This window comes from Dermochelys coriacea, chromosome 8, assembly GCF_009764565.3.
Source record: "Dermochelys coriacea isolate rDerCor1 chromosome 8, rDerCor1.pri.v4, whole genome shotgun sequence".
NCBI lineage: Eukaryota > Metazoa > Chordata > Testudines > Dermochelyidae > Dermochelys > Dermochelys coriacea.
The window spans coordinates 13,651,128-13,670,606 of NC_050075.1; the positions used below are offsets into that span (position 1 = coordinate 13,651,128).

The following is a 19,479-nucleotide window of genomic DNA, read 5'->3' on the forward strand; positions in this document are numbered from 1 at the left end:
CCATTAAATATTTGAAGTTTGTAGCTGTTTAGTTATTGATTAGAGCCTCATAAGCACTTCACTCTGACAGGGACTATGTTTTAGTGGGTCTGTGTTTATGCTACCTATGAACTATTCCTGTATACTTAAAAAAATAATCTCTTTTTTATAGGAATCGGGAAGCTTTGAAGCCACAAGAAGAAAAGGTAGGAGAAATATAGTGTTTTTTTCCACAATTTGTTTGTCACTGTTGAGTGATCTTGAGGTAACGTGTTGAAACAAACGTGAACCTACAAACTTGAAAGAGGCTACTGTTGTCCAAATTTTCAAGAGCCTGCTTCATAACATTTGTCTGTCAGATTTTATGAAAACCCACCTCCAGATGTTTTCATGGAAAAATAATTCAATGCAAAGTAGCATGACAGTGTCTTGGGGATGTGTGAGATTTTTTTTTTCTTTCCTCCTAGTGTCACTTTTATAAACACATTAGCTGACTAGGGATTCAGACTCACACTTTGAAATCTGCTAGGGAGAAAAAAGAATTACTTGGCCCAAATCCCCTGCAGTTGGTGCTCTGAGAATCTCCATTGCAGGAAGGGAATGTCGGTGTTTGAGGTACTCCCACTAAGGCAGGCTTGAAAATAACAGAGGTGAGCATTGATCATGAGCTTGTTGTGGACATCCTTGTTATGAATAATTAGGACAAATAAATATCCATCTTCCCATGAGCTGGCACAAAGGTACCATGTATATAGACGGAAGGTCTCTGTAATGCCTTTTATCTATTCAATTAAAGACTTTAAATTCTATGAATAAATCACATTATACTTTACTGAAATGAAATTGAAAATCCTATTATCCTTTTTGCTCCTGTAAGTTGCCATTTTAATGTATTTCTCAAAAAGATATCTGCATATAGGGGTTTGGATTTTTTTTAACCCAAATCGTGATGCTAGAATATTCCCCATGAGCCAACTAGTTGGAAGCAACACATGACGGTACCTGATAAGTTAGAGGGGTTTTGGAACAGTAAAGGGGGAGGATGTTTTGTAAATATTGCCTGGGGAGGTGGCCCAGTTGTATAAGAGGGGAAGAGAAAATTATAAGGTTGGGATGAGGACGGTTAGAAGTAAAGATGGAACATTTGATGCTTTGCCTTCCCTGTACTGCCACAAATGCAATCTCTCTCTCTCTTTGGTTCAGGATTTGGGCAAAAGTGTGATACTAAATGGCACACATCAGAGTATTAGGTCTGTGAGCAGGTTACTTATTGTAATCACCAAAGTCCATCTATACAGGTGTTTTTAAAACCGGCATTTTACCTGAACTGGTAACATCATTCTGAGTTTTAGCAGTGAAAGTGGATGCAGTGAGTGGCCAGTTTAATTACTTCTTGTCAGCTGCCTCTCCAGACCATCAACAAGATGTCACAGACAATTATATGATTGCTTTGTGAATAAAGACCATCCAGGGTTTAAAAAAGAAAGGGAGAATGCGATCAGGAGGTACTGATGGATAATCACTAGATTTTTTTAATATGCATCCACAAGTGCGTGGATACAACCACTGGCTATAAACTCCAGGAGAGAAGGAAGAGTGTGATGGGGGAATGCCATCACCAAATGGGTAATAACAACTACAGCAATTAGAAAGTTTGTTCAAAGGTACATACATGTTAAATAAAAGAGTCATGCCAGTGTACTGCTTCCTGAGCTCAGATCCCACTTTCTAAAATGGTTTTTGAATTAGCAACTAATTGGCAGCTGTCTCTAGCAGCTCTTTTATTGTTATAGACAGATGGAGGAAAATCAGCTATCAAAGAACTCATTCTGTTTATCATTAATTTTGATTTTGTTTAGCAGATGTTTTCTGGATCTCTCAGTCACCTGCCTAATCTGTTTTGGTATAATGTGAAGTGGATAACAGTCATCCATTAAACAGATTAATAAATTCCCTAATTTCATTCCCTTAGCTTCTTTAATTGCTCCAGACATACAGAATTCTGAGAAGCAGGCTGTAAACCATCATGGGTTTTATTGTATCTTGGATAATAAAAGGTCAATTTAAAATGTATGTTGCCATCTGGGCAAATATTGAGCTCTTGTTTTAATTTGCGGTAGGTTTGTGTAAGAAGGAGTTCTGTAGGTTCCCAAGGAAGTAGGTCAAACTGAGACAGTAGAGAGACTTTATTATGTATTTTTGTTATATGACCATTGTTATAGGAGAAATCTGATTAGCTGAGTGCATGTACCTGCCTCAAGAGTAGCTGGCACTCCAGAGTTAACTTGCTAAAAAGTGTATCGCTCCTTTAAAAAAAAATCAAGATATCAAGTTGTATCAGATGCCCATAAATCATAGGTGGTTGAAATTCCTTAGGAAGGAATTTTCAAAAGTGCACACCATTGGCCTAACTCTGTTCCCACTGAAGTCAATGAGAGTTTTAACATTGATTTAAGTGGGACCAGAATTAGCCCAACACGGAGCACTTTTGAAAATCTCAGACTTGACAATAATATCTCTTAGGCAGATGGACGTTTTACATAACTCTGTGAGATGGTTGAAGACATTTACTCATATAACTCGTATTACTTCACAACACATTGGGTATCGGTATAACTGCATTTCCAGTTCTGTTGCTATTTATCCATATAGATATAAAGTACCAAAACTGCCAAAGAAGGTATGCTGTTGCCCAAACAAAACTGTCTGTTCTCTTGACTGACAATTTTGAGTCAATGCTGAATATGAGATCCCCCTAAAAAAAATCTGAGGTTATGTGCATTGAAATTAACCCCTTAGTAAACCATATATTATTGTGATTCTTTTTTAAATTCAGGCCAACAAGGTATGAGGTTCAGCCATTTTCTGTTTGTTTGTTTTTTCTGGGGCAGTTTTACTACTTAAAATAACTGAACCACAGTTTTATGCCCATTGTTTATTGAGGATGCAGATATTAGCTGCTAGATGTCTAATAATGTAATAATTCAGTTCTGTGCCTATGAAAATAAAGGCCATGAGTAAAACTTTCAAAATTGCCTAAGCGCCAGATTTTTAAAGGTATTTAGGCATGGAGTGGTATTTTCAAAAGCATCTAGGCCCTAATTCCCACTGATTTCAAAGAGTGTTAGGTGCATTGTTGCTTTTGAAAAATCATACTTGGTGCCTGAATACATTTAAAAATCTGGCCCTAAGTAATTTAGGACCCTAACCACCATTTTCAAAAGGGACTTAAAAGATGTAGTCTCACTGAAAATCGTTGAGGTTTAGGCTCAAATCTCTTAGAAAACTGTGGGACTTAGGCTTCTAAGTTATTTAAGTGCTTTTGAAAATCCCCCTCTCCCCTGAATATCAGTTAATATTGTCTACAGTTCTCTTATTGTTATTGGCCATGTCAGTTTTACTTAAGTCTGATTCACCACTGCCTTGCATCTTTTGTGGTCATTTACACTGGGCAAAGTAGGTGTAAAATGCTCCTAAATAACTATGGTAGTATTTTATGCCCACTTTACACAAGTGTAAATGGTCACATGAGGAACATGGCAGTCTAGAATCAGGCCCGATAAGTATTTCTGGTCATAAGCATGTTTTGTTGCATCACATGCATTTTCTCCAAGCCAGTCTCAGTGCCATGAATATGATCTGTCAATGTGAATTGCCCAGAATATTGGACTGCAATACAAACAGTCTATGGGTAAAGTGATTCTCCAGTTCTGGGGTAATTCAGCCTATCTGTAATCCAAGTATGTTTGTAGAATTACAAACAGCACAGAAGTCAAGAATTGAATGTTACCAAGTATGGTAGGTGTGTGTGTGTGTGTGTGTATATATATATATATATATATAATATATATATATATATATAGCTGATCACAGAAAAATGTGAAAAGATTTTCTAAACTCGATGGACATTTTTATTCAGTGCTTCCACATATGTTATTCAATGTCTTCCTTTCCAGAAAATCCCTTCAGCTGTTCCTGAATAAAACAGTTTGTCCTGTAATAGTGTTTATAAAACAATGAGGAAAAATGGCATTAGAACAGGACATGAAAAGTGTTAAAAGAATATGATTTCTGCCTTGCACAGAAACATTTATTATATGTCTGTATTAAGAAATCGGATGATCCAATCTGAGATTTAGGTCTGTTGTATAATGACCATTTGCACTGACACAATGGCTTTTATCTGAGGATCTCAAAACTAGAGCTGTCTGAAAAAAAAAATGTCCTGTGGAAAACTTGAACTTTTTGACAAAAAAATTTTTAAAGGAAAAAGTTGGAACAGACTGACTAGTTTATACCCTATTAGTCTTTTTATATAACCCTCGCTTCTCCTTTGTAGAATAAATAATCCTAATAATTTTAATTTCCTTTCATAAAGAAGCCCTTTGCGGCTTACATTTAAAAATATCCATTGCTCTTCTCTAGACGTTTTCTATTTCTAGTCTACTTTGTATAATTGTATCACCAAAACTGCGTGCAATACTTGAAATGAGGATGCACTATTGAGTCACATAATTCTCATTTTCTGTATTGTTTTCTATCCCCTGCTTAATACATCTGAGCATCCTATTCAAAGTGAATTGCATAGACATCTTCACTGAGCCAGATGCAGTGTGATCAGTGTCTGACCTAGGCCACACATCCATTCTGTTTTGCTCTCTGAGCAACGGACTTCAAAGTGAAACTTACTAATATACTTAGTAAGTTTAAATTGTTAGCTTCCTTGCAAGTTCCTTTGTGCTCACTACAGGCTATAAAGGGAAACATAATACATTTTTAAAATAAATTTGACTTTGTAATCTGCTGAACTGTGTAAAAGAGTGAAATATTGCCAGAGAACAACTGGGACAAGAGAACAAATGAGTAGACAGAGAGGTGAGGTAAGGGAAAACAACAGCTCAGGAAGAATACAAAGAGGAACTGTAGGCATTGCAAATAGGAGGAGGAATCCTGAGCCCAGAGAGAGTGCGAGCAAAGATGCAGCAGACTAAAAGGGTAACCGAGAAAATTGGGTGGGCAGTTGGGTGGAATCAGAAATGGGCTCACATAAGTAGACCAGAAAGGAGGCATTTCATCTGACTTGTGAAAATGTCCATTGACTGTTTCCAAAGGAGCATTTCCAAATGAAGAGAAGGAATATTTGACTTAAGGGTGGGACATTTTACCTTTAAATGTCAATGAGCTCTCATCATATAATGAGCACGGATGAATAAATCATACCCACCAGTTCTAATGTGTATAGAGAATTCCAGTAGGTTAGACCATGCATGATTTAGCATATTAAAGCCTGAAGATTTGTCCCGATCAACTTCCACTCATCCAGCTGATTTATTATTATATCCTTTACTGGTTTTCTCAAGCACTTAGGCCCCAATCCTGAGATGCTGTGTAATCTCTGGAGGTTCTGAATGCCCTCCTTCCCCTCCCCCTGACTTCACAGGAGTGGAGGCATTCAGCACCTTGAAGGATGAATCCGTTAATGTTGACACTGTGTGATGAATATAAAATGTGTGCCTAAGTGTATGGTTAATTATAAGCCTAAAGGGCCAGTTCTTCAGCAGATGTAAATTGTCAAAGCTCCATTGAAGTTAATGGAGCTACACCACTTTACACAGCAGCTCAGGATCTAGCCCAAAGAATTTAGTCATCCTCTTAATTTGTTTTTATGTTGCTCATATTCATCCATTCAACAAATTAGTGTCAAAAATGCTTTTTAAGTCATCCACCCAAGAAATAATCAAACTGATTTCTTCTACTCTTTGTCCAAACGACTCTATTAAATGAGATGCATGTCAAGACTTATTCACAGACTAATAACAAACTAGCAGAAAGATCACAATTTTGACTACTTGTTCTGCATTAAAATGTTAAAATCCTGCTTAAAAGGTGTTAATTATGAACAGCTCCATGTAGTATGCAGTTTTGCATTATTTATATTGCATTGATTTTAAATGAAAGTGTTAACTGAGCTTTTCTCATTTTGTTCAGTAGTTGTACAGTGCTTATTTCAACGATTTCCCCACTGTGATAACATAATGAACCAGATCCTCAGCTGATGTAAATGTGCATTGCTTCACTGAAGTCTGTGGAGCTGCACCAGTTTGCACCAGCTGTGGCTGGGCCCAAGAACTTCAGTAACATTTAATTTCCTATCACTTGATAGCAATTCCTAATGCCCTAGATGTTCGATTGGCTCAAGAGTTTAAAAACAATGTAAAGAATTGCCATTCCTTCCTTGCACATTTCAGAGGGCCACAAAATATCCTTAGGGCCTGATCGAAGACCCATTACAAACAGTGGGAGTCATTCTATTGCCTTTAGTGGCCTTTGGCTCAAGCTCTTAGTCATGATGGCCAAAGGGCTGGAGGTTATCCCAGGAGCTGGATTTCTTGGATTGTTGCACTGTCTCGGGCCACCTCTGGAAACCATATTCCATGGCAGCACCTGCCTTTTAAAAAACCTAAACAGTGGCCAAACTTCAAACTCTTAAATAAAAATACCTATCTTTTGCAAGGTCATAAGGAGGAGAAATTGCCTTGTACATTGCTTATTTTACTAATTTTAACAATCATTCTCTCTTTGCTTGAAGCAAGAATTCACATCACTATAAATCTCCAGCTGTTTTATCATTTCATATGAATTTTTATCATTACTGGATGTTTTCAGGGCATATATTGTCACAAAATTGCAATCTGATTGCCTAGAGATGGGGAATTGGATGAGGTCACAATAATAATCAAAGGGGAGGCTCACATTAAAAAAAAATAGACCAGTGCTGTAAAATTATAATACTCAAAATGGTATTTCCAATTCCTCCTTCATGTGCGATACCCCTGAAAAGTCTGATGCAATGGAGTAATTAGCTTTGAGGTTGTGGTGTGGGGGAATGGATAGAAATTAATGAAGGTAAAGACAACTCTTCTAGCAGCTGTCAAAGACAATCTTACACTCTTTTTGGAGTCAGATCTTCCCAATGTGAATAAATGGTGAAGTTAATTACTTTTGTACAAACCTGTCTGTAGTGAGAGTTAATTATCACTTGACATATTTCTTGGTTTAAAATTAAAACAGCCTGGGGGTTGGGGGGAATAGTAGAAGAGTCAATTCATTAGCCAGTGTCAAGCACAGTATTAAACAGACAGAACAGCTGATCTCAGACAGATCATCCTTTAGTTGCTTCTGATATGTGCATAGATGTGGAATTCTGGACAAGGATGAGCCAGCCAGAAATGTATCAGAGTGGTCAGTTTCAATGAATTCAAATAGTTTAAGTCCCATTTTCTAATATAAGCAGTGTTAACTCCAGTAGTTATGTTTGGCTATCTAATTATTTTTCACACTCTGAAAATATAAATCGATTCATAGTCTGCTCCAGCATTTCCAGTGGTTACAATAAAATGTGAATTATGTCCTCAGAAAAGCTGTATTTATTGATAGAAATAGCAAGGTGGTGTTCCCTGAACTAAATGCACTGATAATTTTCCACATTTGGATAGTCTGGTTGTGGTGGAGGGAATAGGTAACTTTCCATGGCTGTGAATCTTCATTATACAGTTTTCAGACATGTAACTTTGCTAGTGTCAGGAGTTGAACCCCCTAGATGGATTTAAAAACCTCCTCAAACAGCAAGAAACAAGGTAGCTGCTACAAACAAACCAAATATTAGAATGGGGCATGCAGACAAGCCTAATTTGCAGTATGTCCCGGACTCCCTAGAGGGCAGGGAATATGCACCAACAGTGCAAGAGAGTGGAGAGATTTTGTCCGCGCTTAATTTGTAATGAAAGAGGTGCCAGGACTCAAGCAATTTTGTTTTACATTCACAATTGATGCTGCAAGCCCAGAGGTGCCAGGGCTATGAACTGCCATGCCCTGGCACAAATTAACCACTGGATTTGTGGAAAAAATTAGAAGAGGCCAAATAAGAAATGTTCCTTGTCATGTGATAAAGTCGTCAGTTGCTGAAAATTACTTTCTCTTCTGTTTGGATGTGGCTGAAAGCAGCTGAATTTTTCCATTTGAATACAGAATGAACTGTACTGGCAGCTGAATAAAAACACCCCTACAGGTTTCTTCCCTGGCATGTTTAGCTGCTACACCAAGCTTCCTGTCACCCATTGAAAATGAGACACACAGATTGAACATGTAAACAAATATATTCCTTTTCTCTTGAGCTCCTTTCATTGTCTCTAAGAGTAGCCTTGTCTCCAAGAAGGATCCTGCTAGGTAACCATAATACTCAATAAGAGCAGCTTCAGAAATCACACTTTTTCTCTGGTAAAAACCTATGGTTTAAAGAGATCCTAAAAATAAAAATGTTTCCAGCTATATGGGAACTGACATTCTTTTGGTCAGCCTAGTGAAATCCATGGTCTGACTGGCAAGAGGGCAGGGATGACAAAGTGCAGTGATATTTTTAAAGATGTGTCCCTTTTAGATCACCACATCCTAACCTGAACATGCTGGAGGTTAGTCTGTTGTCTGAGCTGTTAGAATGTGAAGCAGACAAAGCACAAGCACTCAGTCAAAGCTGCCTGGCATTTGCACTGCAGACATTGCCAGCATTTGATATCCATGGATGCAGCAGTGGCTCAGCAATATCAGAAATGGAAAAGCAGGCTCCGAAATCTGTTGGCTCCACTGGAAGTTGCAAGTCCAAAATGACAAATTGCAGCTCTGCTACACTATATGCATTGCTCTTTTACCCAAAGTGGTGCTGTGAAGAGCACATTGGAAGCCTAATTCAAGAAATCGGCAGATGTTGCAAGATGGCAGATTTAAGATTTCAGGGAGTTCCCAGGCTGAAAAGGAAGTGTTTGAGAGAGAACTTCCAAAGTGAAATAACTGATGGAGTTATAGACTTGAAGAATGAGAAGGTGTTAAAACGTTCAGAGGCTCAGTATACAATTGAAGTTTTTGTGGCAAATATAAACAAGGACGCAATGAAGCAACTGCTGGAGGGATTTTGGATTGATGGTACAAAGAAGAAAATGCAGAACCTGGAGGCAAATACATCCTACCTAACATTCTGGGTTGTTTTACAGATATCTTGGGGTGGAAGAGGGGAAATAAGCAACTTCTTTAAGGAGCAAGAAGCCACAAAGAATCCAGGACATCTGTTGATTTTGAAGTGACTCCAAATCACAGCAGCTCATTAAAATGTGTGAAAACCAAATGTCCTTGACAATATTTCAAATGAAAGGGGGCTGTAGTGGAGCGCCTGCCCCACTCCATTAGGCAGGGGCTTAAAAGCAGCACTGGAGAGAGCTGCAGCTGGGAAAAGGAGTGAAAGCACCGGAGGGAGTAGCTGACCACAGCCATGGCCAGCTCAATTAGGGCCCTTATAAGAGGGCTGTGGGCCAGAAGCTGGAGGAGTCTCACTCTAGCCCTGGAGTGGGAAGGGCTATGCCTGGGAGCGAGGTACCAAAGCAGAGCAGTGCTGGGGAAGGGCACAGGGAGCTCCAGCCTGGTAAACCCCGAGGCTGCAGGCCTTGTTGAAGGCCTACAAAAGGTACTGGGGCTGCAGAGGGGTAGCCCGGGGATAGGCAAAGGCAGCAGGTCTTAACCCCTTTCCAATGCTGAATGGCCATTACAGACTGCAGTCTGCCCCAGTGAGCAGGGGCTAGATGATGACTGGCAGTAGCCCCTGAGGCTAGATGGGTTTAGAGGGTTGGGGGTTCCCCTGGAAGTGAAACCCAGAGTAAGGGGGTACTGCTGGGGGCAGAACCCCAAGGAAAAGGGCACCAGGGTCTGGAAGAGACATGGGGCCAGCAGCAGGAGACACACCGGCCTGCAGAGGGCGCTCTGTAAGCTGGAAAAGAGCTAATTCCCATACCACCAGCAGGAGGTGCCACACCCGTGAGTCTCAACCTCCCTAGAGGGGCAGTTGTTTTTTTAATGTTGTCGTAGGAGGAGGAGGAAGCCCAGTGAGGAAGGTCTTGAGAATTGACTGTACTGGGACCAGTCCTATTCAACATATTCATAAATTATCTGGAAAAGGGGTAAACAGGTGGCAAAATTTGCAGATGATGCAAAAATACTCAAGATAGTGAAGTCCCAGGCAGACTGCGAAGAGCTACAAAAGGATCTCACAAAACTGGATGACTGGGCAACAAAATGGCAGATGAAATTTAATGCTGATAAATGCAAAGTGATGCATATTGGAAAACATAATCCCAACTGTACATATAAAATGATGGGGTCTAAATTAGCTGTTACCACTCAAGAAAGAGATTGTGGAGTCGTTGTGGATAATTCTCTGAAAAATCCACTCAATGTGCAGTGGCTGTGAAAAAAGCGAACAGAATGCTGGCAATCATTAAGAAAGGGATAGATAATCAGACCAAAAATATCAGATTGCCTCTATATAAATCCATGATATGCCCACATCTTGAATACTGCATGCAGATGTGGTCGCCCCATCTCAAAAACGATGTATAGGAATTGGAAAAGGTTCAGAAAAAGGCAACTAAACTGATTAGGGGTCTGGAACAGCTTCCGTATGAACAGAGATGAATAAGACTGGGACTTTTCATCTTGGAAAAGAGACGGCTAAGGGGGGATATGATAGAGGTCTATAAAATGGAGAAAGTAAATAGGAACACAAGAACTAGGGGGTCACAAAATGAAATTAATAGGCAACAGATTTAAAACAAACAAAAGGAAGTATTTCTTCACACAACACAGTGTCAACCTGTAGAACTCCTTGCCAGAGGATCTTGTGAAAGCCAAGACTATAAAGGGGTTCAAAAAAAACCTAGATAAATTCATGGAGGATAGGCCCATCAATGGCTATTAGCCAGGATGGGCAGGGATGGTATCCCTAGCCTCTGTTTGCCAGAAGCTGGGAATGAGCGACAGGGAATGGATCACTTGATTACCTATTCATTCCCTCTGAGGCACTTGGCACTGGTCACTGTTGGAAGACAGGATACTGGGCTAGATGGACTTTGGTCTGACCCATATGACCATTCTTATGTTCTTATGTTTTGTGAGAATAGGGAACCTTTATAAGAGTGTGTATTAACCTGTTAGGGGTTTGTACAGCACTGGGGTAGGGAGGTGACCTGTAGAAAGTAGCCTGAGAATTCCAGCACCTGCTGGAGGTCAGTTGGGTTTATAAGTTGTTTGGAGCAGATGGCTGGAGCTTCTCAAATAAAGAACATTAGCCCTCTATCTGTGTTGGTGTGCCTGCCTGGTTTTACTTCTCCAAGACACTACAGTATTAAAGAAACCTTAACACTCAGCAGTGGAGCAATACATGTTGTTGTTTTAATTTATAAAATGAAACCATTCAAGGCTCTGGGTTAATAACAATTCACTATATAAAATGTACGCATTTGTCCACAATGTCAGCACAAAACCCCTCCATCCTTCCCCACAAAACTTGAACCACTCCCCATTCAGCCCAGTTCTCAGGATCTGGGTAGAAAAGGACATGATTACAGTGTTCCCTGAAGGTCAGCACTCAGGCTCTCTCCTAGCCTGAGTTGAAGGAAGGAGGAAGTAATTAAAATAGAATGGCCTGCTTGCAGGTGGAGAGCTGTTATCAATAGCCAGGTTAAAATGCAATGAAGGCATCTGGTTTTGATTATCCCAGGTAGTGCATTGCTATCCATATGAAAGATTCCTTTTTTCTCCCCTACCACATACGCCTGCCTAAATGTCTTGCTGTGATGCAAACCTTGGCCCAGGGTGACTGGGATCTCCAGTACAACACCTGCTTTGTGTTCAGGTGCTGCTGCAAGGTGCAAATTGATTTGAACAGCCTTAGAGAAGTACACTAAACATATGCTATCCTTGTTCTAAGGGTTAAATGAAAAGCTGGCAACAGCTATTTCTGCTGGTCCGCATGGAGTACGGTGTGTAAATACTTACCAGCAAACCAGGTTATCCAGCATCCTCCTGAAATTAGTAAAATGAATTACACAGACTTTAGGCCACAAAACCCTATAACCAGGATAGTTTATAGGCTCTGTCAGAGATTTTCTGATTCATGATTAACCCTCCCGTCCCCCGCCAGGTCCCAGCAGTCTCTCTGCTACACAATAATAGGTTATATTTTCAATTGTAGATTTATTTGCTCTTAAAAAAAATAGGGCTTTACGTTGTAGGGGGCCAAGGACCAATTTCATTTTAATGTAAAATGCCATTTCTGTCTTCAATTGACATTTTAACCCAGAGGGAAATCAATTGGGTTAATGTTTTCTGAGCTGCATCTGATACTCAGAACACTAAAATATAGAAATTATACTGCTCCTATCTACTTAATTTGGATGGCTATCATCAGATGATCACAGCTTTTACCTATGACAAATGCAGTACGTGTGTTTAATAATCATCATGGATAAAGTGAGCTTTTGGGCCCCAATCCTGCATTTGGTTCGATGTGGCTACACAATGGAACCCCAGCGGTAGCATATCCAGAGTGACTTGCATGAATGCAAAGGCGGTGATAATGTAGCAAATGATTGTAAAGCACTGAAGGCTGCTCTAATTTATGGACCTAGTGAGTCAACTGAGCACTTGGGGATTGTCAGAGCACTGGGAAATCCAGATCACACTTTTCTCCTGCCCGTGCTTCCTTTACTCTCCATGGAGAGGTGGCATAGGAACCACTACAGTGGGTCTATGCTATCAGAAGAGCCCCATATGCTCTCCAAGGGGAGATCTTCCTCTGGCTGGGTAAACTGACATTAGGGAAGCTTTGTTCCACCGTACCAGCCCAAACCTTCAGTAATGCACCAGAGGATCTGGCCACAATCATGGAACTGTCACATGAACACAGTACACCCCACCTCCTATGGTGCATAGAGCACTTCCTTGGAGGAAGACCTGCATTAAGTATTGAAAGTAAACTCTACTTTTTTTTCATTTGTATTTCAGTGTCATCTTCCAGGCATTTATTGAAAGGTGCCAGCTCTAACACATCATGTCATGAAGGACATGCTATCTAGGACCACTAGAAAATAGGAGATCTGCATGTGCAGACCTGGGAATGGAGTGCTGATTACACTAAGGCCTGGATACACAAAAGGAGTTAGGTGCCTAAGTTCCTGTTTTAGGCTCCACTGTACTCTCCAAAACTTGTGCTGAACTCCTAAACTCACTCGGTGCCTAAATGTTTGCAATAAAAGTTCCCTAGAAGCCTAGATGCTTGAATGCCTATCTCCTGCCCAAGCCCTAGGGCAATTCACAAACTAGGGGGAAGATAGGCCTCTGGCATGCCTTGCAGATTGGGCCCCTGAGACGAGCTCATACAAAATAGCCAGGGGGGCTGGAAAGGAAGAGGGCCTCCCTCATCACTATTAAATAAGTTCTGTCGACCAAGCTACTGCCACTTGGGGAGATGGAGTTCCTACAGTGACAGGAAAAAACCTTCCGTCATTGTAGTCTGCATCTACGCTATGGGGTTACAATAGCATAGCATTGGCACCATCCCTGCCTGTAGTGTAGACATGGCATCATTTTGTGCATCCAGACTTAAGTGTTTCAGGAGAGCTCTTGAAGAATTGTGGCAGGATGAAGAGCTGGCAATGCCTGGAGATGGTAAGGGGACCATTTATCATGTAAGGGAAAGTTTCATCTTTAAAAAAAGAAAAGGCTCGGAAAATCTCCTCAGACCCAGCAGCCATGAAACAAAGCATCATATTGGTGTATCATTTTAATCTACTTCATCCAAGTCCAAACATATTCCCCTTTGGAGCAAATAATAAAATTCAAGGATAGATCCTCAGTTGTCTCTTTCGGCATAGATCTTTTGGCTTCTATGGAACACTGATTTTACACCCGCTAAGGAACTAGCCACAGTTTTCAGTACTCAGCAGCAGTTCTGTTATCTTATCCCATCAACACAGCTCTCAAGAATCACTGGTGTCTGTGGTTTGGGGGTCGTACTGTGGCATGATTACTGGTACAGCAGCGTGTTTATGGTTCCAGAGTTTAGACTGCATCAGATTTTCTGTTGTAGACCCTTATTTTTCAGGGGGTTTCTGCTTCATTTGTAAATGTTCAGTCCAGGCTACGTGTTTGCAAACGATATCCCATCTCAGTAATTAATGCACGCGTGTGTGTGTGTGTGTGTTAATAATAATTTATGAATCTGTAAAATGGTCTAGTTGTTTTTGGTATTTGGAAAAGAAAAATGTACTGTATGTATGGTAATGTAATTACTTTTCAAAGAAATTTCATAAGGATTTTTATGTGCCTAAATACACATTTACTGTACTCAATAGACCAGAATAGATCTGAATAAGCCATTTTGGTCCATTGAATAAATAAAACAGGTTTCTAAAGCTTTTATAAATATGTGTTTAGTCAGTAGATCTCATTGGCTGCTCTGGAGCTGTTCAAGTCTCTCAAATAAATAATACAAATTTAATAACTTTCCATAAGTGTTTCCGTGCTTGTCATAACCCTACTGTTTATCTAAACCATTCCACTTGTTTATAATATTTAAAGCGGTCATTGGATGAGTGCTATAGAACTCTAGAGCCTTTACACATTAATGCAGTGCAGAGTAGCATTCTTATATCTGATTGTTTTGCTAGGCAGCTGGGATAGGGAGAGGTGGTGTTGCATATATGTAGGGATGTTATGAAAATTGTCAGGCAGCAGCACCAGTTCCTTCACTTTCTTTGTCTTCCTTCTAGCTGGAGGGTCTCACTACTCACTGTCTGTCCTCACGAGGTGCCTGCTGCTCTGTTTAAGAGGAAAAACTTACTTTCCTTCCACTGATCTCTGCTCCAGTTATTTGGCTAGCAAAGTGGGCCATGGGTAAGGGATGCTGTATGTGGCCACACATTAACCTGTCCCAAGGTTTGGATCTGGAGATAGCAACGCCTTCCAATTAATTATAAAACTATTGGACTCAGATTGGGAAATCTTAGTAGCTAATACATTTTGCCAAATTGAAATTGGTGTTTTTAAAGTGGCCCTGGATTGATGGTCCAACATGCTGAATTCCTTCACTGCACAACATGGGATCTGGCAGTGTGAGCTTCCTCACCCTGCTCTGTCAAAATTGTAATCTGAAAGACCACTTCTCTAGTGGGGAGTCCAACCTCTATGCACATTCAGTACTTGGCCTCTCGACTGAGATTGTCACTCAGGGTACCAATTCTAGTGGTTTGTTGTGATATGGAAACCTATGGGAAGACCTCTGATTGATTTCACTGAGGCCATCAGATAATAACACAAAGCCCCAGGTGAAGTCCCCTGAAACTTGGATTTGTCTTCGAACCTTTTGTGTCTGCACAATTGAACAGGAAATCTCACAAAATGCTGCTTCTTACAAGATTTCAATTAACTTCTCATTTCAACTGCAAAATGAGAAATACTGTGCTTTGTTCCCTTGTGGTATTTCTACTTCCCATCCCAGTCAATCCCTAAGGGTGGATTCCTATGGGAATATATTTACTTTAAGCTTACTTAATATATTTGAACATTTTATGATTGTTTCGTTTAAGCAGTATGTAATTTTGGGGGGTAAAGCAACAGTTTATTTGGACTAGTTTTATTCATTTTCAGTATTTACATGTATTATTTTGTTCTTATTCTCTCTTTGTGGGATATTAATGATGTTTATATAGTGTGGGGTGTGTGTGTGTGTGTGTGTGTGTGTGTGTGTGTGTGTGTGTGTGTGTATATATATATATATATATATAATATAATTTTTTCAAAAATTGTCCTTTAAAATCTGCTTTCTTTTATTTGCATTAATAAAAAAAATCTTTTCTTCCTGTCATGATGCATTTATTTTTCCATTCTGTTACATACTTGTTGTTATCATACCTCTTGACTTTCCTGTTTCATACTTTTATATTTCCCATATTCTTTCATGTTTTCTTATTTATTTTTTCCCTATATTATTATGGTTTTATTTGGTTTTCATCTCTTCCTTATTACCCACTAAACACTGTTGGTTCATTGTCACCTTTTAGCAGAGGCAACACTGGCAAAATTTATTCTCTGGGAATAGAGTCACTGAAGCTAGAAATTGGATGCAGTATTATGTGGCTTCTGTGTTCTTACCAACCTGTCCAACTCTGTATTGGCATCAGTGCTGATGAGAGATTATTCAGTGCCAAAAAGGTTCATGAGGAAAAACAGCAATTCATAGAAACAGAGTAGTAATTAGAGCAGATGCAATCCTGTGTATATGGGATGGACAACTCCACACCCTGGGTGAGAGAATATTGACAGCATGCACCCAGCATGCTCAGTGCAAGACTTGAATGTTGTTATATTGTTTATGGAGGAAAGACTGACTTTAAAAATATCAGTTCTGTTTTCATTACACTGCCAGAAGAGATGATTGTCTTTAAAAACACTTTGAAATGCCCCCCAAGAGCCCCCTACACACTCCAGGTTGAAAATTCAATGGCTGGAGTCTGTAGCTGTAGAATAGTAAAATGGTTTAGCCAAACTTGATGAGACCATGGACAGACCTGCTAGACAGGAGATCTCATGTCCGTCAGGTTATTGTGTGCCCCATTCGACACCAGCAATGTTAAAATAGCTGAAAGATTTAACTGAGTTCATAGATACTTTAGATGCAACTGGTCATGAAAATTTTCCTGGCGCACATAATAGCTTAGGTCATGTTAAGGGCTAGGTGAGAATGCTGTAGGAAATGAATACAATAAAAGCGGGGTAGTCGCCATGATGGGAGAGGAGGTGGCTACGTAGGGCTGTAAAATGCTTCAGTAAATGTGTTCTGGGTGCGGGCCTAAATTGGTCTACTTGTCTTATGGCAAGTAAAATCTAGGTTGGAGGCCTCCTTAAAATGGGCATTCTCAATAAAGTCCTGGTACATCTTGGTCTTGACTGGATGTAGATACCCCTGCAAATTTTCTTAACAAAAGTCTGCCTCCAGACATTATGGAGACATGTTGAAAAGTCACCATGCCTTTGTGAGCTTCAAAGAGCTTGGTAAGAACATGGAGCATACTGGAAATGTCTCTTCATACCGTTTGACATTCAGTTACTATAAATCACATCAGAATAGGTCCATGCTGATTTCTTCAATATCAGGCAGTGTAAGTCACTGTACAAGGAACTATATTCATTGATAATTGTTTGCTAGAGCTAAGCAATACATGGCTTCTATCTGCCTGATTAGATATCTCAATTATCTTTCAAGCATTCCTTCCTGAGCTCTTTTTAGTCTTTAAAAAGAGAAAAAATTCTTAATCTTCGGTCTTATATTTTTCCTTCCTTCCGTGCATGCAGGAGCAATTACATTATTAGTTCATGCAGGAGAGGGGGTGATTTATTTTATTATTAGTGCATGCATGAGAGAAAGAGAGAAGGGATTTGTAGGAAAAAAAATTAAACAAGTATCTTAGGAATAGCCAAATGGTTAAGCCAAACCTGATAAGACCATGGACAGACCTGCTAGACAGGAGATCTCACTGTCTGTCAGTTTATCGTGTGCCCCATTATGGCACACAGTTTATTGTGTGCCTCACAATGTTGAAATAGCTGAAAGAGTTCTGCTTTCTTTTATATATACACACACACACATGGGCACACACATGTTTTGCAGTTAGCTCTGAAAACAGGAAATCAAGTAGTCACTCAGGGTGTTAATCCATAGTCTTAAATTCAGTCCCTATACAAATGGTGCACTGCAAACATAGAATTATGGGGTCTGATTCTCCTATTAACACTGCTGTAAATCAGGAGTTCATTTAAGTCAATGTAGTTACATTTCTAGAAAACTGAGTCCATACACTCCTAGAATAGGCTTAAAAACTCATAAAAGAAAGAGATAGAAAAGACCTGTTGAGTCATTCATCATCTTGCCAATTCAATGTTGTTTCCTACACATGGCATTTTCTAGTACATTGTCCATTCTAGTCTTATTTGAATCATGCAAATGAAATAGTAACAAGACTTGTCTTGCGGTGTGTCATGCGTGTATGACACTTAAATGTCACCCAGCACCCATTTTGGCATACACATTTTATTTAGAGTAGCAGCCGTGTTAGTCTGTATCCGCAAAAAGAAAAGGAGGACTTGTGGCACCTTAGAGACTAACAAATTTATTTGAGCATAAGCTTTTGTGAGCTACAGCTCACTTACTGAATGCATCCGATGAAGTGAGCTGTAGCTCATGAAAGCTTATGCTCAAATAAATTTGTTAGTCTCTAAGGTGCCACAAGTACTCCTTTTCTTTTTTACTTTTTTTGTGTTTCGAGCAATAGGTCTTCGATCTGACTTTCCTAGGTCCAAGGGGACTATTCTCAAAACAGTTTCCTTCAGGTAACAGTTCAAAATAAAGAGCCTTTTTTGGTACTGTCTGACCTTTGTTGAAGGTTTAATCAGAGCATGGAGAAGGATAGCTCTAGATTGAGAGTCCCCTTAGTATGCAATATCCAGTCACTTTTTATGATCTCCTTGGAAATGAGGAAAGGGTTTTATTTTACACTTGTTTTATGCTTTTAATTTTTACTTAGTATACAGTTTTTTTTAATAAATATCCTTAAAATTCCCCTCTTCAGGGTTGGAGCCCCAACTTGTGTCTACAGTCTCATGGGGTCATTTTTTTTGTTGAGCTGCAGATTCTGAATGTGGGGAGGAGAGTTTAAACCCCCTTTAAAATGTATTTAGAAAAGGTCAAATGTTTTGTGCAAATAAATGCTTAATGAAGCCTTTTGTTCATTGCTGTCTAGCCAGATTTTCAAAAGTACTCGCCACCCACAATGCAGGGTGAGGGGGGATTTTCAAAAGAGATGCAGCTCTGGCTTTAAGCCACTCGGCTAAATTCCTACAAAAGTCTGTGTCAGGGCTGGATTTTGCACTCAGATCTCTGAGTGCCAGTCCAATGCCTTCTTCGAAAGAACATTGCCGTTTTAGAATTTTGGTGAGTTCTTGTTTGTTTTTTCATTAACGTTACCACATTCCTGTGGCTCAGCCATGAATTAAATAGAGAAGATAGAGAAGATACAGTGCGACCAGTTCTGAGTAGGTGTAGGTTGAATGAAAATGTTAGGGACAGCTGTGGGAAGTGTCTTTGCCTTGGAGTAAAATGAAATGAGATTGCAAAGAATAAAATAGCATCTTTATCATTGATCCTAGAGAGATTATGGATCTCATCAGTGCTAGTGGTATTGAAGACATAATTCATGCTGTCTTTTGCTTTTTGGGTGCCTTTAGGAAATGAAGCCGGCGTCACAAGATTGTATATTTTTCAAGGCAGGGAAAAGTGGTTTTAAAAGTACCTATCACAATGGGATGCTGGATTGGTTGTAATACAAATGACAACACATTTAAATGTCATGCTTTTAACTATTGGCATTCCCAGTTGAAACCAGAAAGAAAGAAAGAAAACAAAAAGTGTGATAGTGGGATTGTGGTTGACTGTAGGGTGTACTCTGATGCAGGAAGCTCCCAGGTTCTAGGCTAGCAGAATAGAAATGCTGGAAGCCATTTGCTTGCCTTGAAACACACAAAAGAAGGAGGAACAAGAAGTGAGCTGCTGGTTGTGGCTAGGAA

At 39.7% G+C, this 19,479-nt stretch overlaps 1 protein-coding gene across 4 annotated transcripts in view; it reads left to right on the top strand.

Annotated features, from left to right (window-relative positions):
* FSTL4 (follistatin like 4) overlaps positions 1 to 19,479 on the top strand; it is a 493,379-nt gene that overhangs the window by 57,273 nt on the left and 416,627 nt on the right. For all 4 annotated transcript variants that reach the window (XM_043490835.1, XM_038414976.2, XM_038414979.2 and 1 more), the window contains one exon: positions 152 to 185. In XM_043490835.1, coding sequence (XP_043346770.1) covers positions 152 to 185 — 34 coding nt within the window. The remainder of the gene's footprint in view (positions 1 to 151; positions 186 to 19,479) is intronic.